The 18,192-nt window shown below is 39.1% G+C and overlaps 1 protein-coding gene across 1 annotated transcript in view; it reads left to right on the top strand.

The window, feature by feature from the left end:
* Positions 1-1,482: 1,482 nt before the first annotated feature.
* IL16 (interleukin 16) overlaps positions 1,483-18,192 on the top strand; it is a 164,242-nt gene continuing 147,532 nt past the window's right edge. Inside the window, exon 1 of the mRNA XM_078151619.1 lies at positions 1,483-1,662. Within this exon, the coding sequence (XP_078007745.1) occupies positions 1,623-1,662 (40 nt within the window). The 5' untranslated portion in view covers positions 1,483-1,622. The remainder of the gene's footprint in view (positions 1,663-18,192) is intronic.

Below are 18,192 nucleotides of genomic sequence, written 5' to 3'. Positions count from 1 at the left end.
TGAAGGGCAGGGCCAGAGGGCCCCCTAAATAAAGATGGCCTTGGGGTGAACATTTTTTCTGTTTGGGGTAAATTAAATAGTAAGCTGAAAAACTTAGGTAGACACTACATATGATGCTGTAGGTGACAGGCAGACAACCTGAATCTTCAGATATTCTCACCTCCTAAGCAGTAGACCCTTGTGATCTTTCACCTTATCCCAAGAGCCAATAATAATATCTAGCTACAAATATTATCTCATTTTGTCCTCACAATAACCCTGGGAGGTAAGTACTGTTATTATCCCCATTTTACATATGGGGAAACTGAGGCCGACAGGGTTAAGGGACTTGGCCAGTGTCACACAGCTGGTAAATGTCCGAAGCTGGATTTGTACTCAGGTTTTCCTGATTCTGGGTCTAATGCTCTATCCACACTGCACCACCTAGGTAACCCTTCTTACTTTTTCCTAGGTAGCTCTGAGCAAGTTCAAGAACAGTCAATAAACGAGTGTGGAGTGTTACATGACCTGTCCCTGCCTGTCCAAAGGCAAGCGGCCCGGTAGCCCCAATTCACAGCCCCCCAGGGCTTTAGATGGTTGGCAATCTGGGAGTGGAACACAATTGCACAGTCAAGTCCAGCGACATAGATCAGTTATAAAGACTGTTGTGTGGCTTCCAAGACCACAAATGAAATCCTAGGGAGATGTCCAGAGAAACATGTGGCTTCAGAACCCAGAGAGCAAAACAATAAACAAAACAGGACACCGATGCCAGACTTGCTAATTGTTCAGGGTCGAAGTTCTCCTCCCTCCCCTCTCCCCCATTATTCAACTTTATGCTTCCCCTTACACAGAACAGGGTCTCAGTTCCCTCTATTTGTTTTGGGTCATGCCTGCCTCCACCTTTCCCCTGAGTTAAACTCGTACTTTTCAAGACACAGACTTTATTCACTAAGGGGGCGGTCCTCCCCAAGCCTTTTGCAGAGTTTATGAAAGGCGTTTTCACTTGGATTAAACAACCATAGTGTGTGTGTGTGTGTGTGTGTGTGTGTGTGTGTGTGTGTGTGTGTGTGTGTGTATGTGTGTGTTTAAATGAGGAGCAAATGAATCATTTCAATTTTGGGCAAGGAGTTGAGGTGTTGTATTTGTACCATGCAATTACATAAAAGCACCAAGGGCCAGTTAACCAGTGAGGGGGCAGGGATTCCAGAGCCCCAAACGCTCTAAAGATTTTAGCACATTTTCCATACATTAGCCCTCCAGAGAAGGGGTGTTTTACCTTCTTCTAACGGACACAGAGTCCAAAGGAAAGTTTGAGGTTTTACGTTTCTGTTTGTAGTACAGGAAAAGGGTTACGATCTGAGTGGTGGATTCAGTGAAATTATACTGCCATTATACACATCTGCCTAGCTAAGAGGGAAGCAGTTGGAAGTTCCCAATCTAAAACATTAAAGATTTGTTGGCAAAAAAAAAAAAAGAGGGGGGAAGGAACTTTCGGCTGAGGAAAAGTTGCTATATTAAGAAGGCAGTCTGCTCACTAAGAGTTACTTTCAAACACCAAAAAAAAGTAGGAGTTGCCATCTCTCGTCCACAATATATTGAACATCCTGAAGGGAGCTGTTTTCATCCATGAAATAACAGTTATGAGCCTGCAAAAGAAGATATTTTTGAGACGTGACAATGGTAAGCATAACTTTCTTTTATGATTTCTATATGTTTATTCTTGAGACTTCATCCTGGGAACGGACCCAGTTCTAAAAGTATGACTAGTTTAATTTCATATTATGAGGGAGTGTTTATGGGGGAGAAAGAATATACTTAAGAAAACTGTTACAATTTAAGGTTCTATTTGCAAAAGGAACGCTTCTGTATTAGTTATGTTCATTGAGCACTGTATAATCCAATGTGGTAAAGTTTAGCTGAAGAAGTGGTCAGTATTTGGATTGGGTGTGTGTAGGGTGGGGAGGGTGTGTGGGTGGGGGAGGTGGAACAGGGGTCTCTGATCTCCAAAGAGGTTTTCTAAGTGACCAAGTTTGCATCTGATGGCTACAGTTCTGTTCTCTGGCATTTCCCCCCCTGAGTACTTACCTTTTTGAATTCTATGCAGGGCTCAGTGTGTGAACTGACAGGGTCTCAGCTAGCTCAGATTTCAGTGAGATGGAAAAGGGAAGTGATATTAAGCAAATCGGGAAGTTTGGAAGGCCAGGGAGTGTGGAGAGTGGTAGAGGAGAATCATAGAATCAAAATGTCATAGCTCTTAGACCTCAAAAGGACCTCCACTTTCTTCAGGCAGGAAAGGTATTAAAATTGAGCTCTTTTAAAAAACCTGTTTCTTTGCAATCAAAACCTTTCAAAAACAAGAATCAGAAAGAAGGGCTTTAACCCCTTTTTCCATCTTTTAAAGTCAACACAGAGCTTGGCTTTATGTCAGCTCTGTTGTAACTTTGGCATTTGAAAGTAAACACATGGTTTTCTTTAAAAAAAAAATGAGGAGAAGAAAAGGCACATTTTGATTTTTCTAACTCCAGGGAGATATGGCTATGACCCTGGAATTAATTTACTTTGGTTCCACTAAAACATCCTCTGAAGTCAGAAAATATTTAGAGGCTAATAAGCTCCTTCTCCCACTTATTAGACTTAGAGCAGGAATTATCTGATATCCAAAGCTTGTGGACGTCAGTGAGCACATTTAATGGTACCCAAGTGGTCCAATAGAATCAATGTGCCCCTGGTTATGACTAGCAGGGAGAGCTGAAGCACTGAGAACATTCAGCTCCGTCTGCATTAGTTAGGTGGCACTTGGTGCAAGTGACTTGAGAGCAGAAATCAGGAGAACTGGCTTCTAGTCCTGGCTTGTCCAATAGTGAGCTGAGTGACCTTAGGTAAGTCATATAACCTCTCAGTTTCCTCAGTTGTAAGATGAGGGCACTGGGCTAGAGATTATTCAAAGGTCTAAAAAGTATCAGTTTTGGAGTTATAATGAGTTCAAATCCCACCACTGCTACCAACTCCCTGTTGTACCTTTAGCAAATCACTTAACTCTCTGGGCCTCAGTTTCCTCACTCCAAAGTAAGGGAATTGGACGAGATGACCTCTAAGGTACCTTCTAGCTCTAGTTTGGTGATACCTAGGGTCCTTCTAACTTTCAAATTCTGTGATTCTAATATATGTATTTTTGTTTGCCTTATACCCTAGTCCTTCACTTCAGTGCTGTCAAAGTCAAATAAGTAATTTATATTTTAAAGTATATTAAGGGCAAGATTGAATTCATTATTTCTGATTCTTCCTTGTCCAGTCTGTTCCATTGATCTACTTTCCTGTTTTTAACTAATACCAAATAATTTGTATGTCTACCTCTTTATAGTATAGATGAGGTAAGGAAGTGTCATCACAACTTTAAAAAATTTTTTTCCCTTTGATATTCTAGATATTTTGTTCCCTCAAATGAATTTTGTTATTATGTTGTCTAGCTGTGTAAAGTATCTACTTAGTAGAACTAAGCCTAGTAATTAACTTTAGTGTAATTATTATTTTTTATTATATTGGCATGTCACTGAATATGCTTCTATTTATTCAAGTTGTTCTTTACCTGGCATAGTGCCTAGCACGCAGTAAGAGATTAGTAAACCCTTGTTATCTTTCTTTATTTAAAGAGCATTTTGTAATTGTTTTTGTAGATGTGAGTGTTCTTTGCCGGATTGACTAATAGTTTATTTTAAATAAGACTCCCCTTTCTATTATTACCTACTAGATTTGTTATTGTATTTGGAAATGTCATTGATTTCTGTGATTTTATTTTTTAAAACCATTACTTGAGTGAAGCAATTATTTAGTCTCAATTTCTTTGCTGATTCTCTAGGATTTTCTAAACAAATTGTCACGTCATCAGCTAGTATGGATAATTTTGTTTTCACTTTCTTCATCTTTAGGCCTTTAATTTTTTTTCTTGCTTTATTATTATTACTAGTATTTTTAGAATTGTATCAAATAAAAAGCAGGAAAAAGGGGTTAACACTATATTTTAATGTCTTTCTTTTTTCCCCCACTTAATACTATTTTATTTTTTTCAGTTACATCTAAAGATAGTTTTCAACATTCACTTTTATAAGATTTTGAGCTCCAAATTTTTTTCTCTCTCCCTTCCTCCCCTTTCCTCTCCCCAAGACAGAAAAATCATATTAAGTCATATTAAACATATTTCCACATTAGTCATGTTGTGAAAGAAGAATCAGTACGTGAGAAAGAAAAAAAAAGAGAGCAAATAGTATGCTTCGATCTGCATTCAGACTCCATAGTTCTTTCTTTGGCTGTGGATAGTATTTTCCTTTATGAGGCTTTTGGAATTGTCTTAGATCATTGTATTGCTGAGAAGAGCTAAGTCTATCAAAGTTGGTCATCTCACAATTCAACAAAAATTTATTGAGCAATTATCACATGCTCAGTATTGTGCTTAGTATTATAGAGCACAGGTAATGAAGAGTTCTACCTTCAAGGAGCTTACAATCTAATTGGAAATTTGATGAAATGAATATATGTTAAAGTAATTTGAGTATGGTGGAAAACATAAAATTAAATTCAAAACCAAATAGTACTGGATTTCAGTTATTTGTGGGCTTGAGTTGTAAAGAAAGATGTTATTGGATTTGAGTTAGACTTTCAAGAATTTAGGTAGGCAAAGAGAAGGAAGAATACAAGCATTCTATTTGGGAGAAAATTGCCATGAGCAAATGTGCTTGAAGGAGTACTGATGGTCTGAAAAGAAGGTGTGTATAGGGGATTAGTGGAAGACAAATTTAGATAGACAGGTTACTGCCAAAATAAGGAAGGCCCCACTGGCCGGGATGAGAATTTAGGATTTGACTCACTAGATTATGTGGGAATAATACAAATTCTTGATCAGGGGCAATAGTTTACCCAAGTTTTAGCAGAAGACTTGAAAAAGTTTCTCACATTATTCTTGGTAGATGTGTGGGTTAGATATTACGTCAGCATGATTAAGTGATTTGGGAACCAAATCATAGTCATTAATGTGTTAATATCAGTTTGATCTCTCTTTGTCCTTCTGCTGTTTAACATTTTTACTAATGGCTTAGATAAAGGCAGAGCTGATGTAGTTATCACATTTTCAGGTCATAAAAAACTGACATTAGATACCAGTCAGGATCTAAAAGGATCTTGACAAGCTAGAATGTTGGGCTGAATCTAATAGAATTAAATTTAATAGTTAAATGTAAATATTATACTTGGTTTCAAAAAGTTTTCTTCAGAAGCACAAGATTGGAAAGGAATGGTTAAGCAGTAGTTTGAGATAAGTCTAAAGGTTTTAGAAGACTATATGTTCAATATAAATTGTGTGATATGGCAGTAAAAAAACCCTAACATTGGAGACTTTGTTAAGAGAGTGATGGCCTTCAGTGATAAGGACAATCCTGCTATGCCATCAGACCATAGGTCAAACAATTTTTTTTTTCAATTCTGGGCACCCTATTTTGGAAGGACATTAAAAAGCTGGAGAGTTCAGAGGATGCTAAACAATGTAGTGATGGGCCTTGAGTCCTTACCATATATAGAGTTGTTGAAGAACTGAAGTTGTTTAATCTGGTGGAAGGAAGACAGAGTGGGAAGGGGGATAGGATTAGTATTTGAAGGACTGTCACATGGAAGAGAGATTAGACTTGTTCTGTTTGCCCCTAATGGCAAAACTGAAAGTGATGAGTGGAAGTTACAAAGAGACAAATTTTAGTCCAACATAAAGAAAAATTTCTTAACAATTTTGTTGTGTATGACTCTTTGTGACAACATTTGGGGTTTTCTTGGCAAAGATAGCTGTCATTTCCTTCTCCAGCTCATTTATGGATGAGGAAACTGAGACAGTGCTAACTGACTTGCCCAGAGTCCCACAGCTAGGAAGTGCCTGAGGCCAGATTTGAATTCAGGAAGATGAGTCTTCCTGACTCTAGGCCTAGTGCTGTATCCATTGTTCCATCTAGCTGCCTTTAATGTTATCCAAAATGGATATCCAAAATGTTGTTGTTGTTTGTCCTTCATTCTAGAAGACAACCATAATAACATCAGAAAGTGATGCCATGACTTGCACGTGAATTAGATGTAAACAAGGGAGGGCTGTGCAAAGTCACAAGCCTTACCTTCTCCTCCAGAGCCATTAGGGTCCAGTGGCAAGATATAGATCAGGATGACTGGAGATGGCCCCCCCCCCAAAATAGAGTAGGCTGTCTCAGGAGGTAGTGGGCTTCTCAGGCTCTCTGGAAGTCTTGGACTCCACCCAACAGAGCTCATTTTGGACTTCTTTGACTTCTCCTCCAAGTCCCAGTATACCTGATCTCTCTACCTCCCCCTCTCCCTTTTACTGCTTTCTTTTGTGTGCTGTCTTCTGGCATTCTGATTGTAAGCTCCTTGAGGGCAGGACTGTCTTTCTTTTTTGTATTTGTTTCCTCAGAGCTTGCACAGAGCCTGATACATAGTAGGTACTTAATAAATGTTTATTTACTATTTATTAGCTCTCACTGGACTTAAGCAAACTTGGACGACCACTTATTAGGTATGTGATAGTGGAGATTTGGAGGGAAAAATAGGTTGAACTATGTAGCCACTGAAGTCTCTTCCAACTCTAAAATGCTAGGATTCTGCATGATCAGATACTTATTAGCTGTGCCATATTGGGTAAAGCACTCAAATCCTCAGAATTTCAATATCCTTATCTCTAAAGACGGATTATTAATACTTGCGGTATCTACTTTACCGAGATTTTAGAAGGGAAGTACTTTGCAAAAACTGAAAAAACTTTGTGTAAACATGAGTTTTTATTATCAAGGAGGTCTTTAATGGAGTGCTTTGTGCTATTTGTTTTACTAATAACTTAGATAAGGACATAGATGACATACTTATCATATTGGTAGAAGATGTGTCAAAAAATTAAGACATTAGATAATAGTCAGAATAGAAAACAAATGTCAACATGCTAGAAAGTTGGGCTGAACATGAGATAAAATTTAAGAACACCATATACTTGGTTTCAATAAATCAACTTTGTAAGTTCAAAAAGGTGGTGGAGGTATACCTAGATAGCAGGTCATCCTAAAACAATCTTGGTGGACAGCAAGCTCTATATGAATCAGTGATATATATTCAATAGCTTGCATTTGTATAGTACTTTGAGGTTTGTAAAGTGATTTACAAGTATTATCTCTAATCCTCACAACAACTCTAGGATTTAGGTGCTGTGATCAGTCACATTTTACAGATGAGAAAATGGATACAGAGATGCAGTATCTTTGTTGTTCTAAGCCACTTACTTAGTTCTATTTCCAGCTCTTTTGTTAGGTGAAGGTTCTCCTGTTTTTGTCATAGTTCCCTTAGCTAGAAGATTGAGAACAGGATACATGGGTCCTTATAATTTCCAGGGCCCTTGTGAAGCTATGTCACATGGAGCCTATGTCACATAACACAAGGAAACTTTGAGTTCCTTGAAAGTGGTCAAATTAATTCCAGGTATTCATGATGTTTGCACAGTTAGTAGTACTAGGGTTGAAGTGACTTAAGTTAGTGTAGGGAAGTCTTGTACAGATCTACCCAGGAGTGGTAGAATTCAACTCCCATCAGGACAGTAGCAGCAAAAAAAAAAAACAAAAAACGCTCTTTCCACCTCTGCAGCTTCAGAGGAGGGTAAAATTGCACTCTAAAAAGTTGGAATGGAACAATTTGTAGTTGTGTATACTTTTATTTCTGTAAGGGTATATGTGTATACATTCATGATTGTAAAGTACAACATACATATAGATGTATACATATGCATGCATAGATGCATTTTTATGTGCTTGTGCAGCCCATATAAATTCTGAGTTCTCCCATTTCCCACTCTCACTGATAAGTTGGATAAATTGCATATATCTCTTCCTTAGGGTTATAGGGGTTGGGGGGATGCCCTTGAAAGGCCAGGAGTCATTCTTCAGTAACACCAACCTGAGTCCCTCACCAATGTGATTCCCTCCAAGACGATTAGTTAAAACTCAATTCCATCAGCCAGCTTAGGGGCATTTACTGAGGTAAATAACAGCAATAATCTGGTATAAAACATTCCCTTCCAAGTCTGTGGCACATTCTTCCACAAGTACACAGAGAGTCCAGGGAAGATCCAAGCTCAGAGAATATATATTGCTAAGTTCACTGGATATTGAGAGTTTTTTTCTTTCCATTCATGGGGTGCTCAAAAAGCTCTCTCTTAAACATGATGATTCTACATTCATCTTTCACTGAATTTCAAAACAGACATTGCCTTCAGCTGGTCTAGGGATATAGTTATAACACTGGCAAGAAGATGGTGTGCCATTGTTGTCCCTGGGGGTACTATGCTAGGACACCAAAGGGAAAATGGAAAGTCAAGCATCTTCCAGATCCTTCAAAACTGGCATTTCCTTCTTTAGTTAAAGCTTGTGGGGGAGGGGTAGAATAAGACTAGATCAAGACTAGATCAAGATTAGATCAAGGTCTCCCCTCTCCTCCCAGATGTTTCCTCTTTCAAGGACATGCTGAAAAATCATACTTGGTCCAATTTCTGGAATAGCTTCCCAGCCAAGCTAACTCAATGATTTTATCTAGGACCCAGAGATGGTAATGAAATTCCATAACTAATTGGAACAGATTTCTTGTCTGGCATATTTCACTTCATCTAAAAGCTTCCAAAGACTTTTCATATTAAGTCTATGGTCTTTTGACCGAGATGCATTCTCACCAAGTTGAGGTATCAGGCTAAAATGATGTGGCATGCTTCAACTCAATGAACATATATATATATATATATATATATATATATATATATATATATATATATATATATATATATATATATATATATATGTATATATATATGTGTGTGTGTGTGTATGTATGTATAATATGTATTTATATATATGCATATATCATACACACACGTGCAGAGCTGTTATCATGGAACATATGCATTCTCCAAAAGCACTGTACTTTTCAAAATCCACAAAAAAAAAACACAGAGCTTATTGGGAAAATGGAGTTAAGGGCACAATATTCAAAAACTTCATCAGTAACACATAAAGTAAAAGACAGAAACTTAATGAAAATAATTATACAGTTTTATATATATATACATACACACACACATACACATATATGTATGTATATGAAAGAGTTAAGAAATACTGGAGTAAAAAGTGGCTGCAATAGTGCTTGGACCATGGCAGAAGAAGGTAGAGGTGGTGTGGACCAGCCCTCCTCCTCCAATCACAATTCCTACTGTCTTAGAAAAAAGATATATAATAAACATAGCATTTTACTTGGACAAAGACCTGAAAGTTGCTTATTGAAATGGGTGTTGGAAGTGTTGCCGTTTGTGAGTTATTGTAAAGTGGTGTAGTTTGATGTATTCTCTCCATGTTTCTTGGGAAGAAATTGTTCAGAAGCAGACTCAAAATTCATATTAAACTCAAATATTCTCTAATATATCAATTGTGTCAGAACAAATTCCAAAATGTGTGGTTTTGAAATACGTGTTATAGCAGAACTGATTATATGTATGTATATATACACATTTAATATAAATATTACATCTGTACATGTATACAACTATGTAAGTGTATATCTTCTTCTAGCCTCGACACTGAAAGTGGGAGTTAGGTTCCCAGAAAACGAGGCTGGATGTACCTCCCCATAAGGATACAGAGTGAAGTTCAAGTGGTAGCACTTAATTTATATATGTATACATATATACATTAGGGCAAGTAGGTGACTCAGTGATGAGTCTTCCTGAAATCAAATCAGGCCTCAGACACTTACTAGCTATGCAACCCTGGGCAAATCACTTAATCCTGTTTGCCTCAGTTTCCTCATCTGCAAAATGCGCTGAAGAAGGAAATGACAAACCACTCCAGTATCTTTGCCAAGAAAACCCCAAAAGTGGTCATGAAGAGTCAGAAACAACTGAAAAATATCTGAACATATATACATATACATATATATACACACATACGTATACATATACCCATATATGTGTATATGTATATCTATCTACGGCTTTCTTCTTTAACACAGTAAGGAATAACTCCTACACAGACAGCTGTATGAGAGGTGAGGCTAAAAGTGTGTGAACGGCAGAGTTGTGCCTGCAGTCAAAGGAGGTCAAATTTGAACTAAATTCTATGGGTTGAACATGGCTGCAGGAGTCTTTTTCAAGTCCAGAATTCTGGGTGTCCATGACTATCTGGGCTTAAACAGAAATTGGTCTAGGCTTTTTTTCATTTATTGGGAAGGGAAACTTGTGCTTTGTATTAAATGAATGAACAATCAAATGAATGAAGTCACCATCCCAAATGTTCTTCCTGTCTTTGGGTAGAATTGACATTTGAAGGCATATCAGAAAGATTGGAAGTTTCACAGGGGATCATGAAGACATGAGTTCAAATCCAGCCTCAGACACTGTGTGACTCTGGGCAAGTCACAACATCTGTAGGTCTCAGTTTCTATAAAATGAGAATAGTAATATCACTTTGAAGCATTGTTGTGAAGATCACATGAAATAATATTCGTAAAGCACTTAGCAGAGTGCCTGGCACAGAGATGCTTAATAAATGGCAGTTCCCTTTTCTTCCTTGTTGCCCTTCTTGGCCAAGTGACACTTGATAACTCATTGAATTCCTTTAAGAACATTTTAAAGGTAACAAGCTAGACCCTGTGTTCTAGTAAAAGTATGCTTAAAGAGAAATACAGAGTAAAACTTAGATCCCATCTTTTGTATCCATATTTCTATTAAAATTGTATGCAGAAAAAAATGTATCTCTTTTTCCTACTTCCAGGAAAATTTTATTAGACAGAAAGGTGTTTATCCCATTAATTCTTAAACATCTTTTACAAAGGATGTCTCCATCACTAACAAGAATGCTGGTCCTGGAGTCAGGAAGACCCGAATTCCAATCTAGCTTTGAATACTTCTTAGTTGTGTGACCCTGGGCAAATCACTTAACCTGTGTTTACCTCAGTTTCCTCAGTTGTAAAATGAGGATAACAAGAGCATCTACCTCCCAGAGTTGTTCTAAGGATCCAATAAGATAATAATTGTCAAAAGCATTGAGTACACAATGCCTGGAACATAGTAGGCACTATATAAATGCTTATTTTCCATTTCCCTTGATTCCAGGGGCTTTAGCACTTTAAGGCTACCTGGAGATGATTATGGATAAATTAGAAGATACAGAAACATTCAATTTGTCTAATAGCCCACATTACATTATATCTTGGGGTTTTCAAAATCATTCCCTCCGCCTTCCCTTTCCCTATTCCTGCGCGGTAGGCAGAGCAATAATTACTGCCCTAACTTAATAGATGGAGGGAAATGATTCGGAGACTAAATGACTTTCCTGTGGTCAGATATCTGTAGGTGTCAGAACGAGGATTTGGACTCAGATCTCTTTGATTCCTGGAGGCAGCTTAGAGGATAGAGTGCTGGGCCAGGAGTCAGGAAGATCTAAGTCAAATAAGGCCTCAGACACTTGTGACCCTGGGCAAATCACTTAACCTCTGTTTTCCTTAGAGGTTGCTAGGTGGCTTAGTGGATAGAGTGCTGGGCCTGGAGTCAGAAAGACCTGAATCAAAATACCTCAGAACTTACTAGCTGTGTGGGCAAGTCACTCTACTGGAGAAGGAAATGGAAGACTACTCTAGTATCTTTTCCAAGAAAACCACGTGGACAATATTAGTGTGCTATGGTCCATGAAGTCACAAAGAGTCAAACACAATTGAACAAATCTCCTGATTTCAATTCCAACACTCTTTCCACTGGATGCTGACTCCAGACCCAGCTCTCTATCCACTTTGAGAACAATCATTCTTTCTGATATGTCTTCAAACTCCAATTGCACACAAAGACAGGAAATACTAAACTAATTCATTTGTTCATTAATGTCTTCAACATGCCAAAGTGTATTTCTGCAGCTTTTGTCAGAAGGTAGGCAGATGTGCACAATGTCTTATTCTTCTGTGTTTTACCCACCCCAATGGTGTCTTACATGTAGCGGACTCAATAAATATTTGTTGAATGAATGAAAGGGGCAAAGAGGAACCCCAAACTCCTCTTTTGAATGATAGCCAACAAGACCAATAGAAAGTTTAGATATGATTGCATAACTCTGACCTTACTGTTAGGAAGCTATTCCGAAAATCAAACCTAGATATTTCCAGGGTCAATTTTAAAGCCTTTTCTTAGTTATTAGAAAAGGAGGAATCAATGAACAAGAATGCTAATCTATAGCTAGACCTCTAGAAGCAAATCCTTGGAGGCAGTGCAGTGCAGTGGAAAGACCTGAACTAGGACCTCAGTTCAAAACCCAGCTTTGCTACTTACTATCTCATTTAACCTTTTTGTACCTCAGTGTTTTTCATCTGTAAAATAAGCAGTTTTGACAAATGACCGCTAAGGTCCCTGGAAGCTCTCTATTATCCTAAGATCTTGGTCTCCAATAGCACCAAATGCATACTATTTCCCTACTTGTGGTTTTGGGCTCGTTGGAAAGAAGGGTAAAAGGAGTGTTTTTCAAGTTTTATTTAATGCAGAATCTAATCAGGTGCATTTGGCATTCCCAGACTTCTGGAACTAGAAAGAACTTTGGAGTAGTATATTGGACCTACATAGTCTGAGACCAAGGTCTGAATGCTGGCTTTGCCACTTACTAGCTATGTAAGCCTTGGTAAATCCTTTAGGTTCCCTGAACTTGTTTCCTTTTTTGTGAAAGAGGAATAGCAACAAACTTGTGTTACCTGACTCACAAGCATATGGTGAAAAGTATATGAGACAATTTATGTCAAATATTTTGTAAAGTCCTATTAGCTATTATTAATTTCCCATCATTTTATAAATAGGGAAACTGAGGCTCAGAATTTACTTGCTTACTTACACATGGCTATTTATTTAATTATACTCAGCACTAGAACCCAGATCTCCTGCCTTTCATTCCAGTGCTTTTTCCATTATGCTACAGTGCCTGCCGTTGTTGAAATAACAGGGGAGTAACAACTTCTCTCAGAGTTACAATAAATCCATTTGACTGTTGCCAAAAACAGTTAAGGTCGAGAGGTTGCATAATGTCTTAACAAACTGTGAAAAACAGGGATGTTACTGAAATGAAATGAGGTTTTTGCAGCACTGTGCAGTGGGGAGATCTCACCCAACCTTTATGAACTGCTTCTTTTGTGCCAAAACAAACAGTCCCTAAAGTCAAGGAGTTGATGGTCTATTAGACTGTGAGTCCATTGAAGGCAAGAACTTTTTTTTGCCTCATTCTGTGTCCCCAGAGCTTCGCACAGAGGCCGGCACATAGTACATACTTAATAAATGTTTATTGACTAACATTCTACTGGAGATGGTGGGACAACATGTTCACAGATAAAAAATGTACACAAAATAAATTCCAGATAATTTATAATTAATAAAAGCAACAGAAACTGGGAAATTAGAAAAGATTTCATAAAAAGGTGATGTATTTGACCTGAGTCTTGAAGCAAGTTAAAAAGTAGAGGTAATATTGTTGCTCTTCAGTCATATCTCACTCTTTATGGCCCAGTATAGAGTTTTCTTGGCTAAGAGACTGGAGTAGTTTACCATTTTCTTCTCCAGTGGATTAAGGCAAACAGAGGTTAAGTAACTGGACTAGAGTCACATAGCTAGTGTCTGAGACTGGATTTGAACTCAGGTCTTCTTGACTCCAGGCTCCACTGAGACACCTACCTCCTAGAAGAAATGAGGGAATGCATTATAAAATTGTGGGACTGCACATTCAGTTGGTAAGTCAATTAGCATTTATGAAGTGCCATGTTATGCACCAGGCATAGTGCTAATTCTTGTGGATGCAAAGAAAGGCAAAAGATAGCCTCTGCCCTCAGGAGACTCACAGCCTAAAGAGTGAGACATCATGCAAACAGCTACATACAAACAAGCTCTAGACAGGATGAATTGGAGATAATCCACAGAGGGAAGGAATTAGCAGTAAGGGGGATCAGGAAAGCCTTCCTGTATAAGATCAGACTTAAGCTGGTATTTGAAAGAAGTCAAGGAAGCTTAGAGGTAAGGATCATATTCCAGAAAAGGGTGACAGTCAGTGAAAATTCCAAGAGTCTGGAGATAAGAGTATCTTATGTGCGAAAGAGCAAGGAAGTCAATATCACTGAATTTCAGAGTCTGTGGGGAGAGGGATGGATTTAAGGGATGAGAAGATTGGAAACATAGGAAGTGGCCAGATTGTGAAGAGATTTGAATACCAAAGAGGAGTTTCTATTTGTTCCTTGAGATGATAGGGAACCATTGGAGTTTACTGAGTAGGAGGATGATGTGGAGCTGCACTTTAGGGAGATCATTTTGACAATTAGTGTAAGACAGACTAGAGTAGGGAGAGACTTGAGGCAGGCAGACCCACTAGCAGGCTATTGCAATAGTCTAGGCATGAAGTGATGACAGGCTGTACCAGGGTGGTGGCAGAATCAGAAGACAGAAGGGGGTATAGGCAAGAGATACTACAAAGTACCAAATGCAAAGGGCAGGGAAAATTAAGTTGGCCAATATAGTGGACTGGAAAGTGCATGAAGGAGAATGATAACCACAGAAAGGCAGGCTGGAGCCAGATGGTGAAAAAATTTAAGTGAATTCCGTTTTGAGTTTGAGATGCCTATGAGATACATGGTGAAGACTTCTAGCATGCAGTAATTTGAAATTGGAGGACAGGGGAGAGATATATACTTAGATTTCAAACTTCCGCTCCATTTGGTCTTGGGGAAAGTCACTTAAGCTCTCTGGGTCTCAATTCCCTCATCATCTCCATCAGTGTAAGGTTCCTACTAGCTCTCAATCCTATGATCATAATAGTCTCACCACTGAGAGAGTTCTTTAATTTCATGGCAGAGCTGGAGTTGGCTACAAAACATATTGAGATCATTTCAATGCCTGTTTGAGCTTTGTTTGAAGAAACTAAAGTTATTTAGCCCAAAGAAGTAAGAGTACTCTTCTGAGAAGTGCATCTTTAAGTACTGTGAGTAGGACATAGTAGCACTTGTTTAGTTGATATGTTGAAGCACATGTGTAGCATTGTAGTACTATATTCTTTGGCTCTTCCTAGTCCTACACCCCACACACTATAAGTTGCGCAGTATTTCATACCACAAACCATTCCATCACAACCACTCCTCTCTTCTCACCTACCTATTATGATAGCTTACAAGTCTTTCTTCCTGTCTCTCCTTTTTTTCTTTTTATCCTCCATAATGCTACCCAGTAACCTTCCTAATACACTGTCTGTGTAGTACATACCATAAATCATAGGTGTGTATACACATAGGGTATATTCAGTGTTGTTTGGTTCAGACTCTTAATGCTTTCAGGGAAGACTATTCGATCAGTGAAGGCTTCATGGAGGACTTGAGATTTGACTTGAGCCTTGAATATGGCTAACTTTTAAAAAGAAGAGGGGTAGAGCACCTTGGAAAAGGATACTGACATAGTAAAGGTACAAGGCAAAAAGGTGTATGACATGGTTAGAGGTAGCTTGAAAGGAAACTGGAGGGTTTGAGAGGGTAAATGAGAGGAAGACCTTGGTCATTGGCCAGCTGTATTTAAATCCAGTTTCTGATAGTGCGCCACTCAACAGCCTTAGTTGTCATCAATGATTATCATTTTTATTGACTTTTAGAAAGTACCCTTAGGTTTGCTCTGTAGAGGTTATCATTGTATCATATAAGCTTGGAATTAATTAGAAGCTCTTATATTAAAAAGAAGCAAAAGATAGATAATATAATTTGTCAGCAATTATCATAATGGTTGGCATTTCTAAGCTTTGAAGCACTCATCCTCTCACTTCTGAGTGGCACATTGGATACCGAACACTACAACAGGGACAGAGCAAATGTGAATCTCTTCCCATGCAAATGTTAACCCAACTGCTCATATGAAAAATTAGCAGCTCCAAATGTTGAAGAGTGAGGTCCCTTCCCCCGAAGCTGCAGCAACTTCAATCAGGCTGGCTGTGCAAATGGGATGAGCTACTATCTCCAGGTACCTCTCTTGGTATAGTCAGGAAGAAATAGGCAGAAAATAGAACCATTTAGGTCCATGGAATGCTATGGTAGCCACCAACAAAGCTGATGAAAAATAAGGAGAGAGAGGTCCTAGAAAGGCCTTATCTGGTAGCAGAAATAGTTGTTACATGCAGCAAATCGGGCAAGAGAAATCTCAGATCTTCTCCACAGCTTTCACTGCTGGACTTCTGTGTCCCACAGGAATGGTAATGATGAGAATAGGATAAGAAGGCTGCTGCACCTCCTAACACCTAACTAGTCAGGACAGGACTTGGCCTAGGTTGAGGCTGGGTGGTTCATAGCTCAGGTTGAAGCCTATCAAGCCTGGGAGTGAGGAAAGGCTATGGCCGAGAAGGATTCAGGAGCCTTGACTTGGTCATATAGAGGCAGAGGTAACTTCTGGTCATACAGGGTGCCTAGTTGAGGGGCCACAAGCAAAAGGTGGTGTCTGGATAAGAAGAAGGGAAGAAGCAAATAAAGATATATTATCTAAGGGCAAGGATTAAGGATTTGATGCCAATATAATAGAGAAAGCAGCTAGGTAGTGCAGTGGATAGAATGCCAGGCCTGGAGTCAGGAAGAATCATTTTCCTGAGTTCAAATCGGGCCTCAGACACTTACTAGCTGAGTGACCCTGGGCAAATCACTTAACTCTGCCTTAGTTTTTGCATCTGTGAAATGAGCTAGAGAAGGAGATGACAAGTCACTCCACTATCTTTGCTACCAAAACCCCAAATGGGGTAAAAAAGAGTCAGACACAACTGAAAACTACTGAACAACATAATAAAGAGTATTTGAGTTTTGTATTGAGCTTGTGTAATTTGGGAGTATCATAATTCTTCTTCCTAGCCATTAAAAACTTGGGTTCTTTACATAGTTAATAATTGGATGTTGGCTCAATTCTGCTGAATAAACAATGCTACCCAGGAGAGATATTTAATGAGGAACTAGCAAGTACACAGACTTTGGGGGAATTTCAAGCTCAGTACAAACATACAAATCCATCAAATGTGATTTCTACAAAGAGTGGAGATAATTCTTAACAGCAGCTCTAAAGATACAACTATACAAATATTTCTGTAAAGAACACAGAATCAGATGACCTCCCTTGGTCTCAGGTAGGTATCAACTAATGTGAAGTGACTCAGGCTTTCTAGCTCCAAACCAAGTAGAGGCAGAAAGAGATGGATACAGAGAAGTGAGGTCTGGGTGCTCCCTTGCTCACCAGATTACATTGATACCAGCTGCTGCTTCATCATTCATGAGAACAGGAATACTCCATCACTCAAAAAACATTTATTAAAGGGGCAGAGCCAAAATGGTGGAGTAAAAGCAGTGACTTGCTTGAGCTCTCCCCCAAACCCCTCCAAATACCTGTAAAAAATCGCTCTAAACAAATTCTAAAGCAGCAGGACCCACAAAAAGACAGAATGAAACAAATTTCCAGCCCAAGACAACCTGGATGATTGATTGGAAAGGTCTATCGTGCCGGGCAGGGAGAGGAATGCATGGGTGCACAGGAAAAACAGGCCTCAGCAAACCTGGAGCAAGCCTCAGAAGACTGAATCATGGGCAGCTGTGGTGGTTTCCAGACTTTTCCATCCATGAATATCAAAGACAACTTACAAAGTCAGTAGGAAAAGTATGTGACTGTGCTGAGAGAGAAGCTTGGTCCAAGCCCTAGTCCCTGTGGCTCCAGGGCAGTGGCTTCTTCCAGAGCTTCCAGCCCACAGACTGAGGGACAGTCAAGTGGCTGATGGAAGGGGCATTGCAGGGATTTCTTTGCTGGTGCAGAATTCTCTTGCTTTGCCCGTGGTTGGATCTGGGTTACGGTTCTAGGTGGCCATTATGGGGTGAGGAGGAGTGCTGGCATGGTGGAGCTTATGGTGATGATACAGAGAGAATCCTTCTCACAGTTCCAAGGCAAAAAAGAGTGCTTGTGGTCACTCATAGACCAGAGCACAGGCCAGAAAAGGAGTAAACACCTTACCCCTTATCTTACCACCTTGGAAGGACTGAAAATTTACTGGTTGCTAGAAGTATCTCTGAAAACAGTTGCACAAAACCCCCAAAGCTTGGGACAGTACATTCTCCACACGGGAAGCAGACCCC

Source organism: Phascolarctos cinereus, unplaced genomic scaffold (genome assembly GCF_003287225.1).
Source record: "Phascolarctos cinereus isolate Bilbo 61053 unplaced genomic scaffold, phaCin_HiC Scaffold_3;HRSCAF=262, whole genome shotgun sequence".
NCBI classification, from domain to species: Eukaryota; Metazoa; Chordata; class Mammalia; order Diprotodontia; family Phascolarctidae; genus Phascolarctos; species Phascolarctos cinereus.
Note: the sequence above shows the minus strand (reverse complement) of the source record. Positions and strands in the feature narration are given on the sequence as shown.